The 19,993-nt window shown below is 44.4% G+C and overlaps 1 protein-coding gene across 1 annotated transcript in view; it reads left to right on the top strand.

Moving 5' to 3' along the window:
• plekho1a (pleckstrin homology domain containing, family O member 1a) overlaps nt 1-10,510 on the top strand; it is a 32,957-nt gene extending 22,447 nt beyond the window's left edge. Inside the window, exons 4-6 of the mRNA XM_029665466.2 lie at nt 4,806-4,910; nt 5,562-5,663; nt 5,814-10,510. Coding sequence (XP_029521326.1) covers nt 4,806-4,910; nt 5,562-5,663; nt 5,814-7,112 — 1,506 coding nt within the window. The 3' untranslated portion in view covers nt 7,113-10,510. The remainder of the gene's footprint in view (nt 1-4,805; nt 4,911-5,561; nt 5,664-5,813) is intronic.
• The last annotated feature ends 9,483 nt before the right edge of the window (nt 10,511-19,993 follow it).

Raw genomic sequence — 19,993 nt, 5'->3', positions numbered from 1 at the left:
GATAAATGATCAGATGATCATGTACAGGTAGAGATATTTGTGTGCAAAAGAGCAGAAAAGTAAATAAATAAAAACTGTGGGGATGAGGTAGGTGAAAATGGGTGGGCTATTTACCAATAGATTATGTACAGCTGCAGCGATCGGTTAGTTGCTCAGATAGCTGATGTTTGAAGTTGGTGAGGGAGATAAAAGTCTCCAACTTCAGCGATTTTTGCAATTCGTTCCAGTCACAGGCAGCAGAGTACTGGAACGAAAGGCGGCCGAATGAGGTGTTGGCTTTGGGGATGCTCAATGAGATACACCTGCTGGAGCGCGTGCTACGGATGGGTGTTGCCATCGTGACCAGTGAGCTGAGATAAGGCGGAGCTTTGCCTAGCATGGCCTTGTAGATGACCTGGAGCCAGTGGGTCTGGCGACGAATATGTAGCGAGGGCCAGCCGACTAGAGCATACAAGCCGCAGTGGTGGGTAGTATAAGGTGCTTTAGTGACAAAACGGATGGCACTGTGATAAACTGCATCCAGTTTGCTGAGAAGAGTGTTGGAAGCCATTTTGTAGATGACATCGCGAAGTCGAGGATCGGTAGGATAGTCAGTTTTACTAGGGTAAGCTTGGCAGCGTGAGTGAAGGAGGCTTTGTTGCGGAATAGAAAGCCGACTCTTGATTTGATTTTCGATTGGAGATGTTTGATATGGGTCTGGAAGGAGAGTTTGCAGTCTAGCCAGACACCTAGGTACTTATAGGTGTCCACATATTCAAGGTCGGAACCATCCAGTGTGGTGATGCTAGTCGGGCAAGCGGGTGCAGGCAGCGATCGGTTGAAAAGCATGCATTTGGTTTTACTAGCGTTTAAGAGCAGTTGGAGGCCACGGAAGGAGTGTTGTATGGCATTGAAGCTCGATTGGAGGTTAGATAGCACAGTGTCCAATGACGGGCCGAAAGTGTATAGAATGGTGTCGTCTGCGTAGAGGTGGATCAGGGAATTGCCCGCAGCAAGAGCAACATCATTGATATACACAGAGAAAAGAGTCGGCCCGAGAATTGAACCCTGTGGCACCCCCATAGAGACTGCCAGAGGACCGGACAACATGCCCTCCGATTTGACACACTGAACTCTGTCTGCAAAGTAATTGGTGAACCAGGCAAGGCAGTCATCCGAAAAGCCGAGGCTACTGAGTCTGCCGATAAGAATATGGTGATTGACAGAGTCGAAAGCCTTGGCAAGGTCGATGAAGACGGCTGCACAGTACTGTCTTTTATCGATGGCGGTTATGATGTCGTTTAGTACCTTGAGTGTGGCTGAGGTGCACCCGTGACCGGCTCGGAAACCAGATTGCATAGCGGAGAAGGTACGGTGGGATTCGAGATGGTCAGTGACCTGTTTGTTGACTTGGCTTTCGAAGACCTTAGATAGGCAGGGCAGAATGGATATAGGTCTGTAACAGTTTGGGTCCAGGGTGTCTCCCCTTTGAAGAGGGGATGACTGCGGCAGCTTTCAATCCTTGGGGATCTCAGACGATATGAGAGAGAGGTTGAACAGGCTGGTAATAGGGGTGCGACAATGGCGGCGGATAGTTTCAGAAATAGAGGGTCCAGATTGTCAAGCCCAGCTGATTTATACGGGTCCAGGTTTTGCAGCTCTTTCAGAACATCTGCTATCTGGATTTGGGTAAAGGAGAACCTGGAGAGGCTTGGGCGAGTAGCTGCGGGGGGGGCTGTTGGCCGAGGTTGGAGTAGCCAGGCGGAAGGCATGGCCAGCCGTTGAGAAATGCTTGTTGAAGTTTTCGATAATCATGGATTTGTCGGTGGTGACCGTGTTCCCTAGCCTCAGTGCAGTGGGCAGCTGGGAGGAGGTGCTCTTGTTCTCCATGGACTTCACAGTGTCCCAGAACTTTTTGGAGTTGGAGCTACAGGATGCAAACTTCTGCCTGAAGAAGCTGGCCTTAGCTTTCCTGACTGACTGCGTGTATTGGTTCCTGACTTCCCTGAACAGTTGCATATCGCGGGGACTGTTCGATGCTATTGCAGTCCGCCACAGGATGTTTTTGTGCTGGTCGAGGGCAGTCAGGTCTGGAGTGAACCAAGGGCTGTATCTGTTCTTAGTTCTGCATTTTTTGAACGGAGCATGCTTATCTAATATGGTGAGGAAGTTACTCTTAAAGAATGACCAGGCATCCTCAACTGACGGGATGAGGTCAATGTCCTTCCAGGATACCCGGGCCAGGTCGATTAGAAAGGCCTGCTCACAGAAGTGTTTTAGGGAGCGCTTGACAGTGATGAGGGGTGGTCGTTTGACTGCGGCACCGTAGCGGATACAGGCAATGAGGCAGTGGTCGCTGAGATCCTGGTTGAAGACAGCGGAGGTGTATTTGGAGGGCCAGTTGGTCAGGATGACGTCTATGAGGGTGCCCTTGCTTACAGAGTTAGGGTTGTACCTGGTGGGTTCCTTGATGATTTGTGTGAGATTGAGGGCATCTAGCTTAGATTGTAGGACTGCCGGGGTGTTAAGCATATCCCAGTTTAGGTCACCTAACAGAACAAACTCAGAAGCTAGATGGGGGCAATCAATTCACAAATGGTGTCCAGGGCACAGCTGGGAGCTGAGGGGGTCGGTAGCAGGCGGCAACAGTGAGAGACTTATTTCTGGAGAGAGTAATTTTCAGAATTAGTAGCTCGAACTGTTTGGGTATGGACCTGGAAAGTATGACATTACTTTGCAGGCTATCTCTGCAGTAGACTGCAACTCCTCCCCTTTGGCAGTTCTATCTTGACGGAAGATGTTATAGTTGGGTATGGAAATCTCTGAATTTTGGTGGCCTTCCTGAGCCAGGATTCAGACACGGCAAGGACATCAGGGTTAGCAGAGTGTGCTAAAGCAGTGAGTAAAACAAACTTAGGAGGAGGCTTCTAATGTTGACATGCATGAAACCAAGGCTTTTTCGATCACAGAAGTCAACAAATGAGGGTGCCTGGGGACATGCAGGGCCCGGGTTTACCTCCACATCATCCGCGGAACAGAGAAGGAGTAGTATGAGGGTGCGGCTAAGGGCTATCAAAACTGGTCGCCTAGAGCGTTGGGGACAGAGAATAAGAGGAGCAGGTTTCTGGGCATGGTAGAATATATTCAGGGCATAATGCACAGACAGGGGTATGGTGGGGTGCGGGTACGGCGGAGGTAAGCCCAGGCACTGGGTGATGATGAGAGAGGTTTTATCTCTGGACATGCTGGTTGTAATGGGTGAGGTCACCGCATATGTGGGAGGTGGGACAAAGGAGGTATCAGGGGTGTGAGGAATAGGACTAGGGGCTCCATTGTGAACTAAAACAATGATAACTAACCTGAGCAATAGTATACAAGGCATATTGACATTTGAGAGAGACATACAGCGATGCATACAGTGAACACAGGTGTTGAATTGGGAAAGCTAGCTAAAACAGTGGGTGAGACAACAGCTAATCAGCTAGCATAACAACAGCAGGTGAGATGGCATTGACTAGGCAACTCGGCCGACAGATAAAACAAACAAGCAGAATGGAGTACCGTGATTAATGGACAGTCCAGCGTGCATCAGCTATGTAGCCAAGTGATCAGAGTCCAGGGGCAGCGGTGGATGGGGCAGGGGCTGGGCTGGCGAGTGTTATCCAGGTAAAGAAAACTAACAATGACTAAATAGCTTGTAGCTAGCTAGCTGGTTAGCTTCTGGAGGTTCTTGAGTGTGTTCTAAAAATAAAGATAATAGCGATTCCGTATCACATTGGGTGAGGCAAGTTTCCGGAAGGTATAAACAAAAAAAAAAATTTAAATCGGGAAGAGATAGAGTACATATGGGCCACTGCGTTTTGGGACGCGGGGGACGGTTATCAGGCCTGTGCTAACAAGCTAACAGATTAGCAGGCCGGGGTAAACAAGGTAGTAGTTAGCGGACCTGGGCTAAACAAGCTAGCAGTTAGCGTGCCGAACTAGCAAGCAAGGAGATAGCGAGGGCTAGAGAGTTAGCCTTTGGAGGACGTCGCGATGGGGTGAGTCTGTTTATTCCTCTTCATGCGGTGATATCGATAGACCGGTCGTAGTCAAGGTATTGTAGCCCAGGAGTATGCTAGGAGCTCTGGCCGGGCTAGCTTCAAGCTACGTGGGTGGAAACGCTAGCCAGGAGTAATCAACCAGGATTGCTGTTTAGCTCGATAGCTAGTTGCGAGGATCCAGCTGAAGAATGTTCCGTTTGTGGTGGGAATCCGGGGGTAAAAAAAATTAATTAGGTCCGTTATGCTCTGGTTAGCGTCGCGTTGTTCGAACTGGCGAGAGCTTTCCGAGCTAAAGGTTAGTTGATGACCGCTAGCATAGCTGGTAGTTAGCTGGCTAGCTTCAGTTGAGAGGGTCCGGTTCCGAAGTAAATATAACTACTTTAGGAAAGTAGCTACATTGGCGGGTTGCAGAAGAGTATTTGGAAGCTTAGGTTTAGCAAAATGTTTTTAAGGATATGCGAAGAAAAAAAAATATCTAAAAAATATCTAAAACGAAAAAGAGACGATATTTACAGAGAGACGATACGACAGGACAACTACTGCTACGCCATCTTGGAATCTTGATACATAGAGTCAGTGCAAGAGAGTTAGTGCAAAGAATTAAGCTTTCTGTGCCCCTCTCCATCTCTCACAAATCCCTCTAAACAATGCTTACACCAATTTATTCCTTTCAAATCCATGATGGGAGTGTGCAAGTGCACACTTAAGAAGGAGGGGTGGAGTAGCCTAAACTTTCTCATCTTCTTTCAACCAATCAATTGATTCTTTCCTTTTTGTCTTCAGGTTCCCAATCTTGTGTTTTTGGCTGTTAGCCCCGAGGAGAAGGAGTCGTGGGTCAATGCCCTCAATACAGCCATCATCAAAGCCAAGAACCGCATTTTTGATGAGGTAGGTCAGTCACTCTTCTCCTCCCCTTCCCTGTCTCTATTTCGCTAGCTCGCACTTCTCCCCAGCTTTCTAGAGCTTTTCTTATTTTTCTCTCTCATTAGCGTGTCTCGCGTGCAACATTTATGAATGAAACCTCCAAATGCCTCCACAGCCAGCCCTAAAAATGTTTAGCCTTGCAGTTACTAAGCACACTGTAAAATTGGTGAATTTTGACAAAATCACAGCCTACATCTATTAATACGGGAAACACGTAAATTCAATCTCCCCAGGCGTGGATGAGAGATCAAAGTGTTTATATCTCGCTGACTCATCCATCTCCATCGGGAACAGAGTCCTTGTTAATGCTCCGTCCCTGCCGACGCCCACATGTTTTCCCAGTGCCTCGCGATCAAACAGTGGCTCACTCCCCATCACACACTATGGGGTGAAAATCCATCTTCCGTAGCTAGAGTTCGTCAAGAAGTGAGAATGAACTCTGCATCATGTCTGCCGCCCTGATAGTAAGAATCCTCTGTCAACGCCCTACAATGTACTCTACTCTAATGTACATCATGTTCTGTACATTACATTCCCATAACTCTCCCTCCCTATACATTTCTGTTTTGCTGACTGTCAAAAAATGACTCGGTCTCTTTCTGATTGTCTCCTTAGGTTACAATTGAAGAGGACAGTGTCCTGGTGCACCCTACACGTGATCGTGCCAAGATTCCCCATGCACGGCGCTTGCCCACCCGGGGACATCTCTTGGCTGTGGTGGGTGTTGCTACCTTGGCTAACATTGACAATTCAGTTCCAAGTCAATATTATATTTTTGGAAGGCAAACAAGGAATTATACTGTTTGTATTGTAAGGATTACCCTGGTCTGTTCCGTTGAATGCTAAACTCTCTTGTGCTCCCCCTAGGCATCCACCTCATCAGACGGAATGTTGACCCTTGACCTTGTCCACGAGGAAGATGACTCCACCCCAGAAGATGAGGAAGAAGGCTTCTGGGAAAATAACTTCAGGGTTGACCTAGACAAATGGACCACATGTCGTCAGCGTTCTGGCACAGACGTCTCCAAACTCTGTGTCACCACAAAGGACCTAAAGGTACCCAAGACGGGCAGCCTGCCTTGCGGGAGCGAGCTCTCCTGGGACCGGGTGCACCATCTTGAGGCTCAATCCCGTTCCCCTCCACCAGGGAAGAGGTTCAGTGCCCAAGGTAGGAGCCGCTGCGCCTCCATGGATGAGGTCCTTTCCTTGCGGCCAGTCAGGGGTGTCCTTCACCCTCACCCCATAGGTGAACCTGTCCAGCCTGTCGGACCACTGCAGAGTCTTATTGCCCAGAAAATGCAGAGGGCTCAGGAGCTGCTGGAAGAAATGCGATTGGAGGAACTGCAACGTGCAAAAGGCTTAGACTCGCCCTATCTAAAGGGCATTGACTCACCCCGTTTGTACCATTTAAGAGGCTCTGAGTCTCCTCACTCCAGAGCCTCAGGTTCACCTCGCAGTAAGAGTAGTGACTCCCCTCGTTTGAGGGTGAAAGACTCGCCTCGTTTGAGGGGGAAAGACTCACCTCGTATGAAGGGCAAGAAGTCCCGCTCAAAAGGTACAGACTCACCCCATTCAAAGAGGGCTGAAACTCCTAATTTGAGGGGTAACAACTCTCCCCGTCTCAGGGTTACTGACTCGCCCTGTATGAAGGGTTCGGATTCTTCCAGTTTCAAGGAAAAAGACTCGCCAAGTCTGAAGGGTTCTGACTCCCCACGTCTCAAGAACATTGGTTCACCCTTCTCAAAAAGTTTTGACTCATCAAGTCTGAAGGGTTCTGACTCGCCTCGCATCAAGGATACTATTCTGAGGGGTAAGGACTCGCCAAATATAATTGGTAAGAACTCCCCAAGTCTGAAGAGTATCGGCTCACCTTCCCTGAAAGGTGCTGACTCGCCCCGTCTGAAGGGTAATGAGTCACTCCATAGTAAGAGTGCACACTCACTTCTCAGTGACTGTGATTTGGAGAGTAGACGGGCGGAGGCGGAGCGACTTCTGCAGGAGGCCGTCTCCTCCTGGCGTCAGGCTAAGGAGGTGCTGGATGAGGTGAAGGAGCTGCAGACGCAGTCACTAAACCGCCGCTCTGAAAAGAAGACAATAGACAGTCCCCCAACAACGCCACCGGACTATAGGCTGGAGGACGCATGCCTCTGTCGCCACCACAGCTGAAAAGCACGCTGGGTTGTCTCCAAACAAAGAGAAAATAAAAGAGCACTAGGGACATGGAGTAAATACATTTTTGTCACATTTTGTTGTCATAACATGCCAGTGTAGAAGTACAAAGCTTTTAGGCTGTATTGCTCCCTTTGCACTTTCCTATCTTGATCCTTGCATTCAGAAAGTATTCAGACTCCTTCACTTTTTCCACATTTTGTTACGTTACAGCCTTATTCTAAAATAATGAGAATTGTTCAGATGTATTATTTACATAAGTATTTCGACCTTTTGCTATGAGACTCGAAATTGAGCTCAGGTGCATCCTGTTTCTGTTGATCATCCTTGTTTCTACAACTTGATTGGTGTCCACCTGTGGTCAATTCAATTGATTGGACATGATTTGGAAAGGCACACACCTGTCTATATGAGGTCCCACAGTTGACAGTGCATGTCAGAGCAAAAACCAAGCCATGCGGTCAAGGAGCAGGATTGTGTCGAGGCACAGATCTGGGGAAGGGTACCAAAACATTTCTGCAGCATTGAAGGTCCCAAAGAACACAGTGGCCTCCATCATTCTTAAATAGAAGTTTGGAACCACCAAGACTCTTCCTAGAGCTGTCCGCCCGGCCAAACGGAGCAATCGAAGGAGAAGGGCCTTGGTCAGGGAGGTGACCAAGAACCCGCTGGTCACTTTGACAGAGCTCCAGTTCCTCGGTGGAGATGGGAGAACCTTCCAGAAGAATAACCATCTTTGTAGCACTCCAATCAGGCCTTAATGGTAGTGTCCAGACGGAAGCCATTCATCAGTAAAAGGCACATGACAGCACGCTTGGAGTTTGCCAACAGGCACCTAAAGGACTCTCAGACCGTGAGAAACAAGATTCTCTGGTCTGATGAAACCAAGATTGAACACTTTGGCCCCAATGCCAAGCGTCACATCAGGCACCGCTCATCACCTGGCCAACACCATCCATACTGTGAAGCATGGTGGTGGCAGCATCATGCTGGGGGATTTTTAGCGGCAGGGATTGGGAGACTAGTCAGGATCGAGGGAAAGATGTATGGAGCTAAGTACAGAGATATCCTTGATGAAAACCTGCTCCAGAGTGCTCAGGAACTCAGACTGGGGCGAAGGTTCACCTTCCAACAGGACAATGACCCTAAGCACACAGCCAAGACAATGCAGGAGTGGCTTCAGGGCCCGGACTTGAACCCGATCTAACAAATATCTGGAGAGACCTGAAAATAGCTGTACTGCGATGCTCCCTATCCAACCTGACAGAGCTTGAGAGGATCTGCTGAGAAGAATGGGAGAAACTCCCCAAATACAGGTGTGCCAAGCTTGTCACGTCATACCAAAGAAGACTCAAGGCTGTAATCACTGCCGAAGGTGCTTCAACAAAGTACTGAATCAAGGGTCTGGATACTAAATTGGATATTTTTTTTATTTTTTTTAAATAAAAAATCAATTTAAAAAACCTGTTTTTGCTTTGTCATTATGGGGTATTGTGTGTAGCTTGACTAGGAAAAAAAATTGAATCCATTTTAGAATAAGGTTGTAACGTAATAAAATGTGGAAAAAGTGGAGGGGTCTGAATAGTTTCTGAATGCAGTGTACTGTATACTAGTCAAATCAAGTTGAGCAAGTAGTGAAATAATAATTTCATTATCACTGCCGTTTGCTTTCTGATTTGAATAGGTTGGATGGACCTTAAACCCATAATATATTTTCTGTGCACTCATTTTTGTTCCCTTTGTCAATGGCTCTGTGGTCCACTGTGAATGGGCTTCTGGGTTGTAGGAGCAGACCATGGCTCAATCCAGGTTCGTGGATGAGTGGGTGACAGACTGAGAGGCATTAACAGGGCTAAGAGCAGAGTTTCTGCTTGTGTATTTACATGTATTATCCACCAGAGGTGGATTAGGTTTCATTGGAAAATAAATGCTTTGTACTGTAAACATAAACATTAAATGCTTTTTTTTATAATGGACGAATGGAATGAGAATGTGTTTGAGCGGAAACAGTGTCTAAGGAGCATTATTTCCTTGCGAAATTCCTATGTGGAGAAGCTGCCTGGGATTGCTCTCTTTCGGTTAGCTTCAGTTGTTGACAACTTGCAGTCAAGTCCAATGACCTTCAAACATCAAGAATTTCCCCAGTCTCTTGGTGTCAGAAACCTAGTACTGTAGTTGTTGGTCTTCTCAGAGACCAAATACAAAGGCGATCTTTCTCTTACTGTGAGCGTGTCAGATAATGAGCTGTTTCCTCATCCCTTCTCTGTCCTAAACTGAGCTATAATATTCCAGGGACAGACTCAAGATGTCTGTTTACATCATGCAATCAAACTGATTAATGTCACCAATTGGATTCCCAACACTTATAGCTGAAACTCACGGACCACAAGGCCACATTGATTGCAAGGATATTAAAGTAGCTAACTACTTCGCTCTATTAAATGTACTTTTATTATTCTGGTCATGTAACATGGTCTCCTGCTTGTACTCAGAATGCCTCTATTGTTTTGTTTAATTGAAGTTCTATGATCTACAAAAGCCTGCACGTGAGTGATTCGGTGGCAGAGAGCAAGAGAAAGTGCTCATTAACTCTGATCAGCTTCTGAGGAGAAATGCTATTATGGGATTATAATTGCAGGCGTCATGTTGAGTCTCTGTCGCGTTCGTTGCAATTCGAATTAAGTGGGCAGATGATTTCAACAGTTCTTCTGTCTCTTCCAAAAAGGTGCACAGGGTAATCTCACATTTCAGAGGCTTTCATTAATTATTTAATGAGGATCAATTATTTTATGAGAGAGGGGATAATGAAAGCTTCTGAAACATTTTCAGGGCACAAAGATGTTAAACTTGGAGATATGAAGATGGGTTGGTCACACTGCACTATTTCATACCAAAAGGGTGGAAATCAATGTTCTCAGTATCATGTCCTTGTTAGGTCACATGGTTAGCATTTCCCGCCATGTCATTGGCTGACTGCCAAAACATGATTCATAGGTCACTGAGTTGAAATTCAAATGCACAGTGCATTTAGGACAGGACAAACATCACTCCATTCATTACACCAGGCTCACCTTACATACGGTTAAAATCAGTCATGTATGATTGCGGTTTATTGGTTTATTTGATTATGTGTATGTATGTGTCCCTTCAACAGCAATTATATGCCCTTGGTGCACATGACAACATGCAATATAGTAGGCCTAATGTTGATAACGAGAGATATCCACCACTGCTTTGTAATCTGAGCTAAGCCATAGACCAGCGTATAGCAACTCTGCCAGAAAGAAGTGAAAAGGCGTTAACATCTCTCAAGCAATCTGCATAAATAGATTGTATTAACAGTAATTGTGAAATGACTAATGTATGTATAAGTGAAATAAATTATTTACACTGAATTCCCTTTGTCCTTCATCACTTTTAACTACCGGTTTGAGTCCTTCGGTGCAGAATTTCATTTGTATCATTTGACCCATTAGGACTGAATTAAGTATTCAAATTTAATAATACATTATTACGAATGTGACTCACGGCTCCATCTTTACTGCTGTGCAAATTAATTTTACCCCCCATCCATTTTGTATTAGAGGAGTGATACTGTATGTTCTTGCCAGTAGCCCTGTTTAAACAGAGGGATTAACAGTTTAAAGGTTGTATGGCAGAGCAGATGTGACGGTGGAAGAATCATATCACCAGATCCCTTTGTGTGTGTGTGTGTGTGTGTGTGTGTGTGTGTGTATGTGTGTGTGTGTGTATGTGTGTGTGTTTTGGGGGGGGGGGGGGGGGTAGATGAGTGTGGGATGTGGGGGGAGTGGCTGCTCCGTGCTCCATTGTGACTCAACAGCCTTGCAGCATCTGGCTATAGCTTGGCCACTGAATCAAATGTATTAATAATGACGCTCCAGTTATGGCATTAGTAATATTGGAGCCTGGAGCTAAAGTGCTACTGCCTGGCCCCCGTTTTCATCCGTTTATTTTATAGGAGAGGTCTTCATAATAATAGATCAATATGACCTAAGTGAATGGATGCAAAATGACAGCTAGAGTACAGTAAGAGTTAACATAACAACATCAGACAGGTAGTTATTGGAGCCAACAAGAGCAGGAATACTGAAGCACAACATCAGGCCTCAGCATATAGAAAAGACCCCAACAACAACATTGGTATGCAGGAGAGAGAAACATCATTTCCTCACGCAGTGCTCCACGTTGCCATGCTTGCCTCGAAGGAGAACGTGTTCGTTTGGAGCAGGGAGGTTACAACTTGCTCCTTGTCATGGCCCAGCGAGGGACGTTAGCAACAGCACTAAAAATACATCCTGCTTATTACAACCACAACATGACTAACCAACGGCACGTTCAGAAGCTGTATAGGAGGAACCAAAGCTCTGAAGCTAATGCGTCGTTCCTTTGCAGATGAACGCACCGCGCACATGGTGGCTTATAAAAATAACATGACAACGAAAGGCTTTTAGGGACACAAGGGACTGAATATTTCAGAGGCAGTAAAGTGGGACTGCGGCGATAGGATAGCATGGTATCTCTGGAGTTATAAATCCCTTGATGTGGCTCAGCTGGCCGGTCCAGCCACTTCAGACGGGCTAAGCATGTTCTAGTGTGCATTGGCTAGTGTGCATTGGCTAGTGTGCAGTGGCTGACACTAGGCAAAAGGACTGAACTGAACAAATTGGATGGACATATTTTACATACAGTATTTTATGGAAATGTTAAATGAGCCCCATTGAACACAAATTAAGGCCGGTCTACACACCACATGAGTGACAGAGTTTTACTGTGTGTGTGTTGCAAATGTATTTCTTGCACTTGATGCATGTGCACTGTTTCTTCCTGTCCTTCTTTGGTCACACACACATCACAGTGCTTCCTGGAATGATGAAAACACTTAGTTCAGGAATTTTACTAACATCTAACTCACTCACATATATAGTTACAGCAGGCCAAGGTAGGAGAGTCAGACACCCGCACATGCAACAACATTACTCACACTTACTTCCAGTATTGGAGTTGTTGGTTTTGTGGGTCAGGCGGATGGGCACCAGCATTCTCCTCCTGAATCCTCCTCACAATGGCTGCAGAAGCTGGGGTCCTTGGGATAAGTTGCCTCCTCTGGATTTGAGGTCTTACCAATGCCTTGCCCAGCTCCTTGAGAAAGAGCCGTCTCCTCTGGAGGTTCCCTCTGTTTCAATCTGGGTTCAACACCATCCAGATGACAAACGCGTTGTACGCCGAGATGTACAAGATGTTGAAGAATATCACGAGTGGCCAGCGTAGGGTTCTTCTTTTGCAGGTGTAGCCAGTCACCAACATTGTCTGCCACTCCTCTTGTGGCATTGTAATTCATTATGATTTCTGGACATTTACAGAGATGGAGTAGTAATTGAAAAATCATGTTAAACACTATTATTGCACACAGAGTGAGTCCATGTAACTTTTTATGTGACTGGTTAAGCATATTTTAGATCAGTGGCACACAATATCAATTTGATCAATTTTCAATTCAGGCTGTAACACAACAAAACGTGGAAAAGTCAAGGGGTGTAAATACTTTCTGAAGGCACTGTTCTCATCAATGTGTAGCATAAGATCAAAAACAATCAATGTACATGTGATAACACAGATATTGTAACAAACTTTTTTTTTTTAAATCAACCTGCAACTAATGAGGCCCCTCCCACATCAGTGGATAACTCCATAGATTTAACTCCATGGCTCTGCTTACTCTTAATGGAGTTACAGATAGTCTATCCCAATGAACTGCAGATATCAACATTGACTCCAGGGAGTGTATAACTCTCTTGAGGGTTAAAATAACTCCCAGTAGAGTCAATTTAACCCAAAACATTTTCACACTTTTGTTAGCAGGGTATGTTGCTCTTCAATAACACAAACCCCAAAGCAAATCAGGGGGAGGAAAATAGGTTTATTCAAAGAGGATAAATCACAGATGTTATGCTGAGAGGTACATGGTCATTCTCCCCTGTCCTCAGTGATGCTCTCTCAGTTATTCTCTCCAGTGGTTCTCTCCCCAGAACAAAGGGACAGCATGTAGTTTTATAACCCAGCCCTAGCCTGTGGTTGACCAATTAGAATTCCTTGCAATAAAACTAGCCAATGGCCAAATAACAAGTATCCTATTTCAGAAGACGTATTCCTCCCATGCCTCTGAACCATTGTTCAATAATTCCCTATTACCGAAAAAACACTATTTCCCTTAATCGTTATTACCCTATTGACTTCTCGTCCTGTTGACCTCTCGTCCTCTGTCTCCGCGCTATGTATTTATCTTCCAAACATTCTTACACTTTGATTTCAACTACCCATTATTCACTGTGTGTTTAAGGCATTTTCTGACACAACTGGAGTGCTCAACTCCCTATCCACAAAGTTCTATTGTGCAGATAGATTGATGTATATGAATGGGCATTTAGTCACCGGTGCATTTATGGTGCACCTTTTAGAGCATGAACAAATATCAGATACTTCCATTTGCGTTAACAGGCGGGCACCTTCTAATTTGTACTTCACACATTATGCCACATTGCACTCACATGCAACGCACCACACTATCGGTTTCCCACCACGGTATAATGGGTCATTTCGTTATCCCCGATCTTCTCCCCATCGTCATAATGAAATAGTTAACTACTGGTTAAATCCAATAATAAATCAAAAATAGTCATCATATTATATTCTCTCAGGGATTTCAAAGAGGTTATTATGCTTCATAGGCTGATTTCCCCATCGACCACAACCTTGAAATGGAGCACATTCTCTACACACTGAAGGGGTCCACATCCTCATGCACTCCAGGGTCCACATTGAGTCACTGAGAAATGAAATGTGTTTCTGGAGAGTGGCGGTGGATCGATTGATAATGAGAGACTGGCTGCAAGATAGACAAACTAGTCCCAAGGTTCCTTAGACTCTTTAAGCTCTTCTCACATGGCGTCTCTTATCATTCACATAAACCTATTTCATAGCACACAAAGAGGCCCCTCCTGCAATGGCTCCAATGGCAAAAACCCTTGAGTTGTGAATTTCATATTACTTCTTTGATACATAGGTTGAACAATGATAGTACTTCTGGTGCTAGCCTCGAAGTTGTAGCGCAGCTTTTGTCACTGAAATGTACAGGCTTTAAACGCAATCCTCTACAGTCAGCTGAGGTCCTGTCTCCTTATGTAGAATTCACGAGCTACAGATGGCCTTGTCTGTAACTATAGGTTTACCATTGAAGAGGCAGAATTTAGCATGGCTTACTATTGGTAGTTGTTCAGTGACTAGAGAGTTGCTATCCCTTTTAAATAAGAAGTTTTCACCTCACTTGGGGGTAGTAATGGAGGGGCGGGGAGGGGCGGGGATCATGTTGACATTTTGGCTGTGATTAACATACCCCTAAGTGGTATCTCTAATAACTTTTTGCTGCTTTTTTACATTGCTATAAGCATTATGTATTACAAGTCTTTAGATTTAATTAAACATTATCTGCTTGAGTGCAGCTTGAGTGCAGTGTGCATTAGGGTACACTTACATGTACGTGTGTCCATATGAACATCAGTCTTCAGGATTAGTAATTTACGTTTTATCCACTGTTAAACAGGAAAACAGTTTGGTCTTAGTCTTGCTATGCTGTGCACATCACGATACAACATCATCTCTAATTTTCGACTGTAGGTCTATGGTGCGTGTATCTCTTGGTACTGAAATAGGGATTATGTAAGTGAAAAGAAATACAACAGTTAATTGTAAATGGATTGGATTGAATGTTAAATATACTTGCATTCTGAAGTAGGCTACTTAGGCTGCATTGAGACAGGCAGACAAATTCTGATATTTGTTTGACTAATTGGTATATTGACCAATCACATCAGATCTTTTTCAGAGCTGATCTGATTGGTCAAAATTATTTTATATAATTATTTACATCAGCAGTTGTTATACAGGGCTTTACAGATACCCAGCCTAAAACCCCAAAAAGCAAGCAGTGCAGAAGCACATTGTCTAGGAAAAACTCCCTAGAAAGGCAGGAACCTAGGAAGAAACCTAGAGATGAACCAGGCTCCTACGTTCAAGTGTTCAGAGATTGACCTGCAGGGTCAAATAATAACCACAGTGGTTTTATAGTGTGCAGCAGTTCAACACCTCAGGAGTAAATAACAGTTTGCTTTTCAGAGAGAGCGAGAGAGTGAGAGAGAGAAGTGAGTCGTAATTTATATTTTATACATTTATATTTATATTCTTATTGTTAGAATATGGTTCAGTTATTGTCTGGACATTGAGTTGGCAAATACAAGGTATCTGGTTTGTTCCCAGCTGCTATCCCCCACATGTGCTACAGTTTGGAAGAATGTCATGCCATGATAAACCATCTATACCATTTTTTTTTTTTTTTTTTAAATAAACATCTATACAGTACCTGAACCTCAGGTGTTGGGCCTCTCTCTCCTTCATCCAACAAACCCCAGAGTAAGACAGGCGGCAACAGTATGGTTACAGTGCCCCCCATGGGTTAAGACAGTACAAGCATGCCAGTGAGCTCAGACCTCAATACACATCCCTTAATATAATCTTCACACAAACAAATTTAGGCAATGGCTATATAAGTGTACAGAACCCAACCAAAAAAAAGTTAACTTTTGAAAGTAATTAGCCTAAAAACCAACCTTCACTATAACAATCAAAACTCAAACAATCTCTGGATGAACAGATGTTTCTGTATAATTGTACATGCACACAGATGTACGATCTTAATTTGATCACCCTGTTGCAGGAGAACTTTCCTACAATTCAGGAAATGTTTATCTTGTAGTGTACAAAGGCTTCTGAAGTTTGTAATTTCCACTTTAAAATGTAAGACTTGATATCCTTTTCGAAAAAGGTATCAAGCCCGACATTAAGCATAGTCCACATAATATTTCACACTTCTTGTTGCGGCAGGATTATTTTCCTACTGTGGCAAACTGTCTCAAATGAAGATCCTACATCTGTACACGGAGAGGGTATCGTTTCACTGGATGCTTACGTTCGTTGGAAGACATAAAGTAAAGGGGTCTGACTGGTCAGCACAGCAGTGTATTCAACTGGCCTCTGGTTGTCTGATGCAGCAGCTGGGCCTTGCAGCTGCCTACACATTGTCCGGATAACATTACAGAGAATATCAGGTTTATCCAGTGTGCCTACGATGCAGGAGGCTGTTACATAAGCCCATTCCATCTTCAGCTTCATAATGTAGCAAAACTGGCTGAATATGGTGTAGTATTTGAGTGCATTGGTGTCTGTCTGTCTGTCTGTCTGTCTGTCTGTCTGTCTGTCTGTCTGTCTGTCTGTCTGTCTGTCTGTCTGTCTGTCTGTCTGTCTGTCTGTCTGTCTGTCTGTCTGTCTGTCTGTCTGTCTGTCTGTCTGTCTGTCTGTCTGTCTGTCTGTCTGTCTGTCTGTCTGTCTGTCTGTCTGTCTGTCTGTCTGTCTGTCTGTCTGTCTGTCTGTCTGTCTGTCTGTCTGTCTGTCTGTCTGTCTGTCTGTCTGTCTGTCTGTCTGTCTGTCTGTCTGTCTGTCTGTCTGTCTGTCTGTCTGTCTGTCTGTCTGTCTGTCTGTCTGTCTGTCTGTCTGTCTGTCTGTCTGTCTGTCTGTCTGTCTGTCTGTCTGTCTGTCTGTCTGTCTGTCTGTCTGTCTGTCTGTCTGTCTGTCTGTCTGTCTGTCTGTCTGTCTGTCTGTCTGTCTGTCTGTCTGTCTGTCTGTCTGTCTGTCTGTCTGTCTGTCTGTCTGTCTGTCTGTCTGTCTGTCTGTCTGTCTGTCTGTCTGTCTGTCTGTCTGTCTGTCTGTCTGTCTGTCTGTCTGTCTGTCTGTCTGTCTGTCTGTCTGTCTGTCTGTCTGTCTGTCTGTCTGTCTGTCTGTCTGTCTGTCTGTCTGTCTGTCTGTCTGTCTGTCTGTCTGTCTGTCTGTCTGTCTGTCTGTCTGTCTGTCTGTCTGTCTGTCTGTCTGTCTGTCTGTCTGTCTGTCTGTCTGTCTGTCTGTCTGTCTGTCTGTCTGTCTGTCTGTCTGTCTGTCTGTCTGTCTGTCTGTCTGTCTGTCTGTCTGTCTGTCTGTCTGTCTGTCTGTCTGTCTGTCTGTCTGTCTGTCTGTCTGTCTGTCTGTCTGTCTGTCTGTCTGTCTGTCTGTCTGTCTGTCTGTCTGTCTGTCTGTCTGTCTGTCTGTCTGTCTGTCTGTCTGTCTGTCTGTCTGTCTGTCTGTCTGTCTGTCTGTCTGTCTGTCTGTCTGTCTGTCTGTCTGTCTGTCTGTCTGTCTGTCTGTCTGTGTGTGTGTGTGTGACGTGCATTAGTACACAGTAGTGTCCAGGCATGTGTAAGTGGGATGCGTGTCAAAGCATCAACTAAGTAGATGTTTTTCTTCCTCTGGACAGGCGTTTTGTACTTCTGGATTGTATTCAGAAAAAGGGATGATGACTCCTGATCCTTTAAGACCCACTTCACTGAAGAGGTCGTCTCCTCTGAGAGGTCAAAGGTTCAAGCTGTTGTTCTCCTGTTTTAGAAACAACAATCAGCCTACTGTGCTTAGGTTTATGTAGTAATTCATGTGGGAATTTACAGTATGTATGCATGTATGAATCTAATACAGACTGTCTGCAAATGTTTTTGGCAATACTGGTGTGTGTGTGTGTGTGAGTATGTGAGTGTGTGTGTGTGTGTGTGTGTGTGTGTGTGTGTGTGTGTGTGTGTGTGTGTGTGTGTGTGTGTGAGAGAGAGAGAGAGAGAGCTAAAGCCTCTGTTACTCAACCAGATGTGGCTGATCTGAATATGGACCCATTTTTTTCACTTCTTTAGCTGGGTCAAATCAGGCCTTAGATAACACAGGAAAGCAAAGCAATCATCTTTTACCAGCGCGGGTTCCAATGAGCCAGTGCTGACTGACGCAGTCATACCAAAATAAAGATTTAAGCTGAAGATAATGTCATATAATAGGCTTAAAAAGAGTATTGGTAGCTATAAACTTAAAATATCTTTCATGTGTAGTGCCAAAAGAAAATGTAAGGTCATTGATGAATCAATTAATCTACTTTTAATAAATATAACTGCTAAATAGGAAGAATATTTTCAGTGAAATACAGAAACCCTTACATGATTTTGTTCATCTCTACTGGTGAGCTGCTATTGGGGCATTGACAGGCAGACATTTTCCCACTCCCCTCAGACAGTCCAAGGGGATAAAAAAAAACAAGAATCACAGACAACATCAGAGCAAAATACATCAAACAAATTCATTTGGACTGGATAAAGGAGAACCTGGGATGACCCACATCACCTTTCATGTCAAGATTGTTTATCAAGCCTGAGCAGCAAAACCCAAACACCTTTGCACTTGTTTATGGTCACAAGTTCACTACCCTTTACACAGACAAAATTACAAAACCGAACGGATGCTATTTGAGTTCAATTTATGCAAAACACCAAGTCAAGGCTTATCACCAGCTGCTTTGATATCAGAAGTGGTAGCCATCAGTCACAGCACTGACCATATTGCCATCTAGTGGGACAGTAAAGACAGTGCCATATGCGCTTCACTCTGGATTCAGTTTAGTTTGTTTTTAACATGGAACTCACTCTACAGTTTTCAACATGGTTTAGCAATACTGCATTTCACTTGCTGTTATGGCGTTTCGGAGAAATGCATTTATTAAATGAAATATACTGTTACACTTCCTGAAATGTGTGAAATGAATAGAAGAACTGTAGAACTAAATCAATTAACTTGTCAGTTGTGTCAGGAGTCAGCTTTAGTCTGGGCTATGTCTCATTGAGACTGACGACTCACAGATACAGTGCAGACTGTTCCTAGGAAGTGCTGATGGGGGTAGGATTTTTGTTTGTTTGTTGCTGTTATATGACACCATGGCGATGGCTGCCAACATACTCATGTTTGCAATACAGAAATGATCGGAATGCCATGAAGAGGATGCGGAACCTCACTTCAAAGGATTTGGTGTTTATGAAGTCAAAGTGTCAAGTCTAAAGAGGAGTCGGCACTGAAAATGTGACTGATAGGAATACAAATTCCATACAAATCTTATCAACTAGTTCATGTTTAGATGTCTAGACATGTGCAATTGTTATCAGTGTGGAACATTGTTTTTCTAATTCTGGGTGGCCATCCAAGGACATAGACTCAATGTTAAAGGGGGGCTGGATGTCCTGATTTGGCCTTATTTTTCAACTTGGTCATTAAGAAATGCAGCGGCCATGACTGAAGCCAGTCATGTATCTTGTGTGTGTGTTTACACGTGGCCAGCCTTTGTATATTCACTCTGCCAAAACAGTTCACAATTACAGTCACTCACCCTTGTAGATAACTTGAAACAGTCTAACCAGGTCTTGATGTCGCCTAGGGTAGCTAGTGCTAGCCATCTTCTTTCGCCAATTAGCTTCAGCAGGCTCGTGGTGATCATGGCAAAATTGGTTTGACATTGGATAGCCTCTGGGGCAAGTTACGGACCGTCAAGAAATTACACAATGTAAATGGGACAATATTTTCATGTTGCACATCTTTTATGCTTTCAATATTTGTAGATGAATTTCTACCATTTATAGTTGGTTTGAGGTTTTAAAGTCATTGAAATGTGGAGCTATTGACATTTTAAAATATTGTCCCATGTACGTTGTGTAATTTACTGATGGTCCTTTACCAGACCCATAGGGATATTGAATATCAAGCCAAATTGACCATTGCATTACAGTCAGGTATCTTGCAGCTTCGCTCAGAATTGATGATTACTTGGGTGCTGCCAGCTGTGTGTATTGAAATAACCCAACCGAAGGAAAACTTGTTACAGTACCCTTCATTCCGTGACATACACTACATGACCAAAAGTA

This window comes from Oncorhynchus nerka, linkage group LG7 (genome assembly GCF_034236695.1).
Source record: "Oncorhynchus nerka isolate Pitt River linkage group LG7, Oner_Uvic_2.0, whole genome shotgun sequence".
In the NCBI taxonomy this organism is placed as follows: domain Eukaryota; kingdom Metazoa; phylum Chordata; class Actinopteri; order Salmoniformes; family Salmonidae; genus Oncorhynchus; species Oncorhynchus nerka.
Note: the sequence above shows the minus strand (reverse complement) of the source record. Positions and strands in the feature narration are given on the sequence as shown.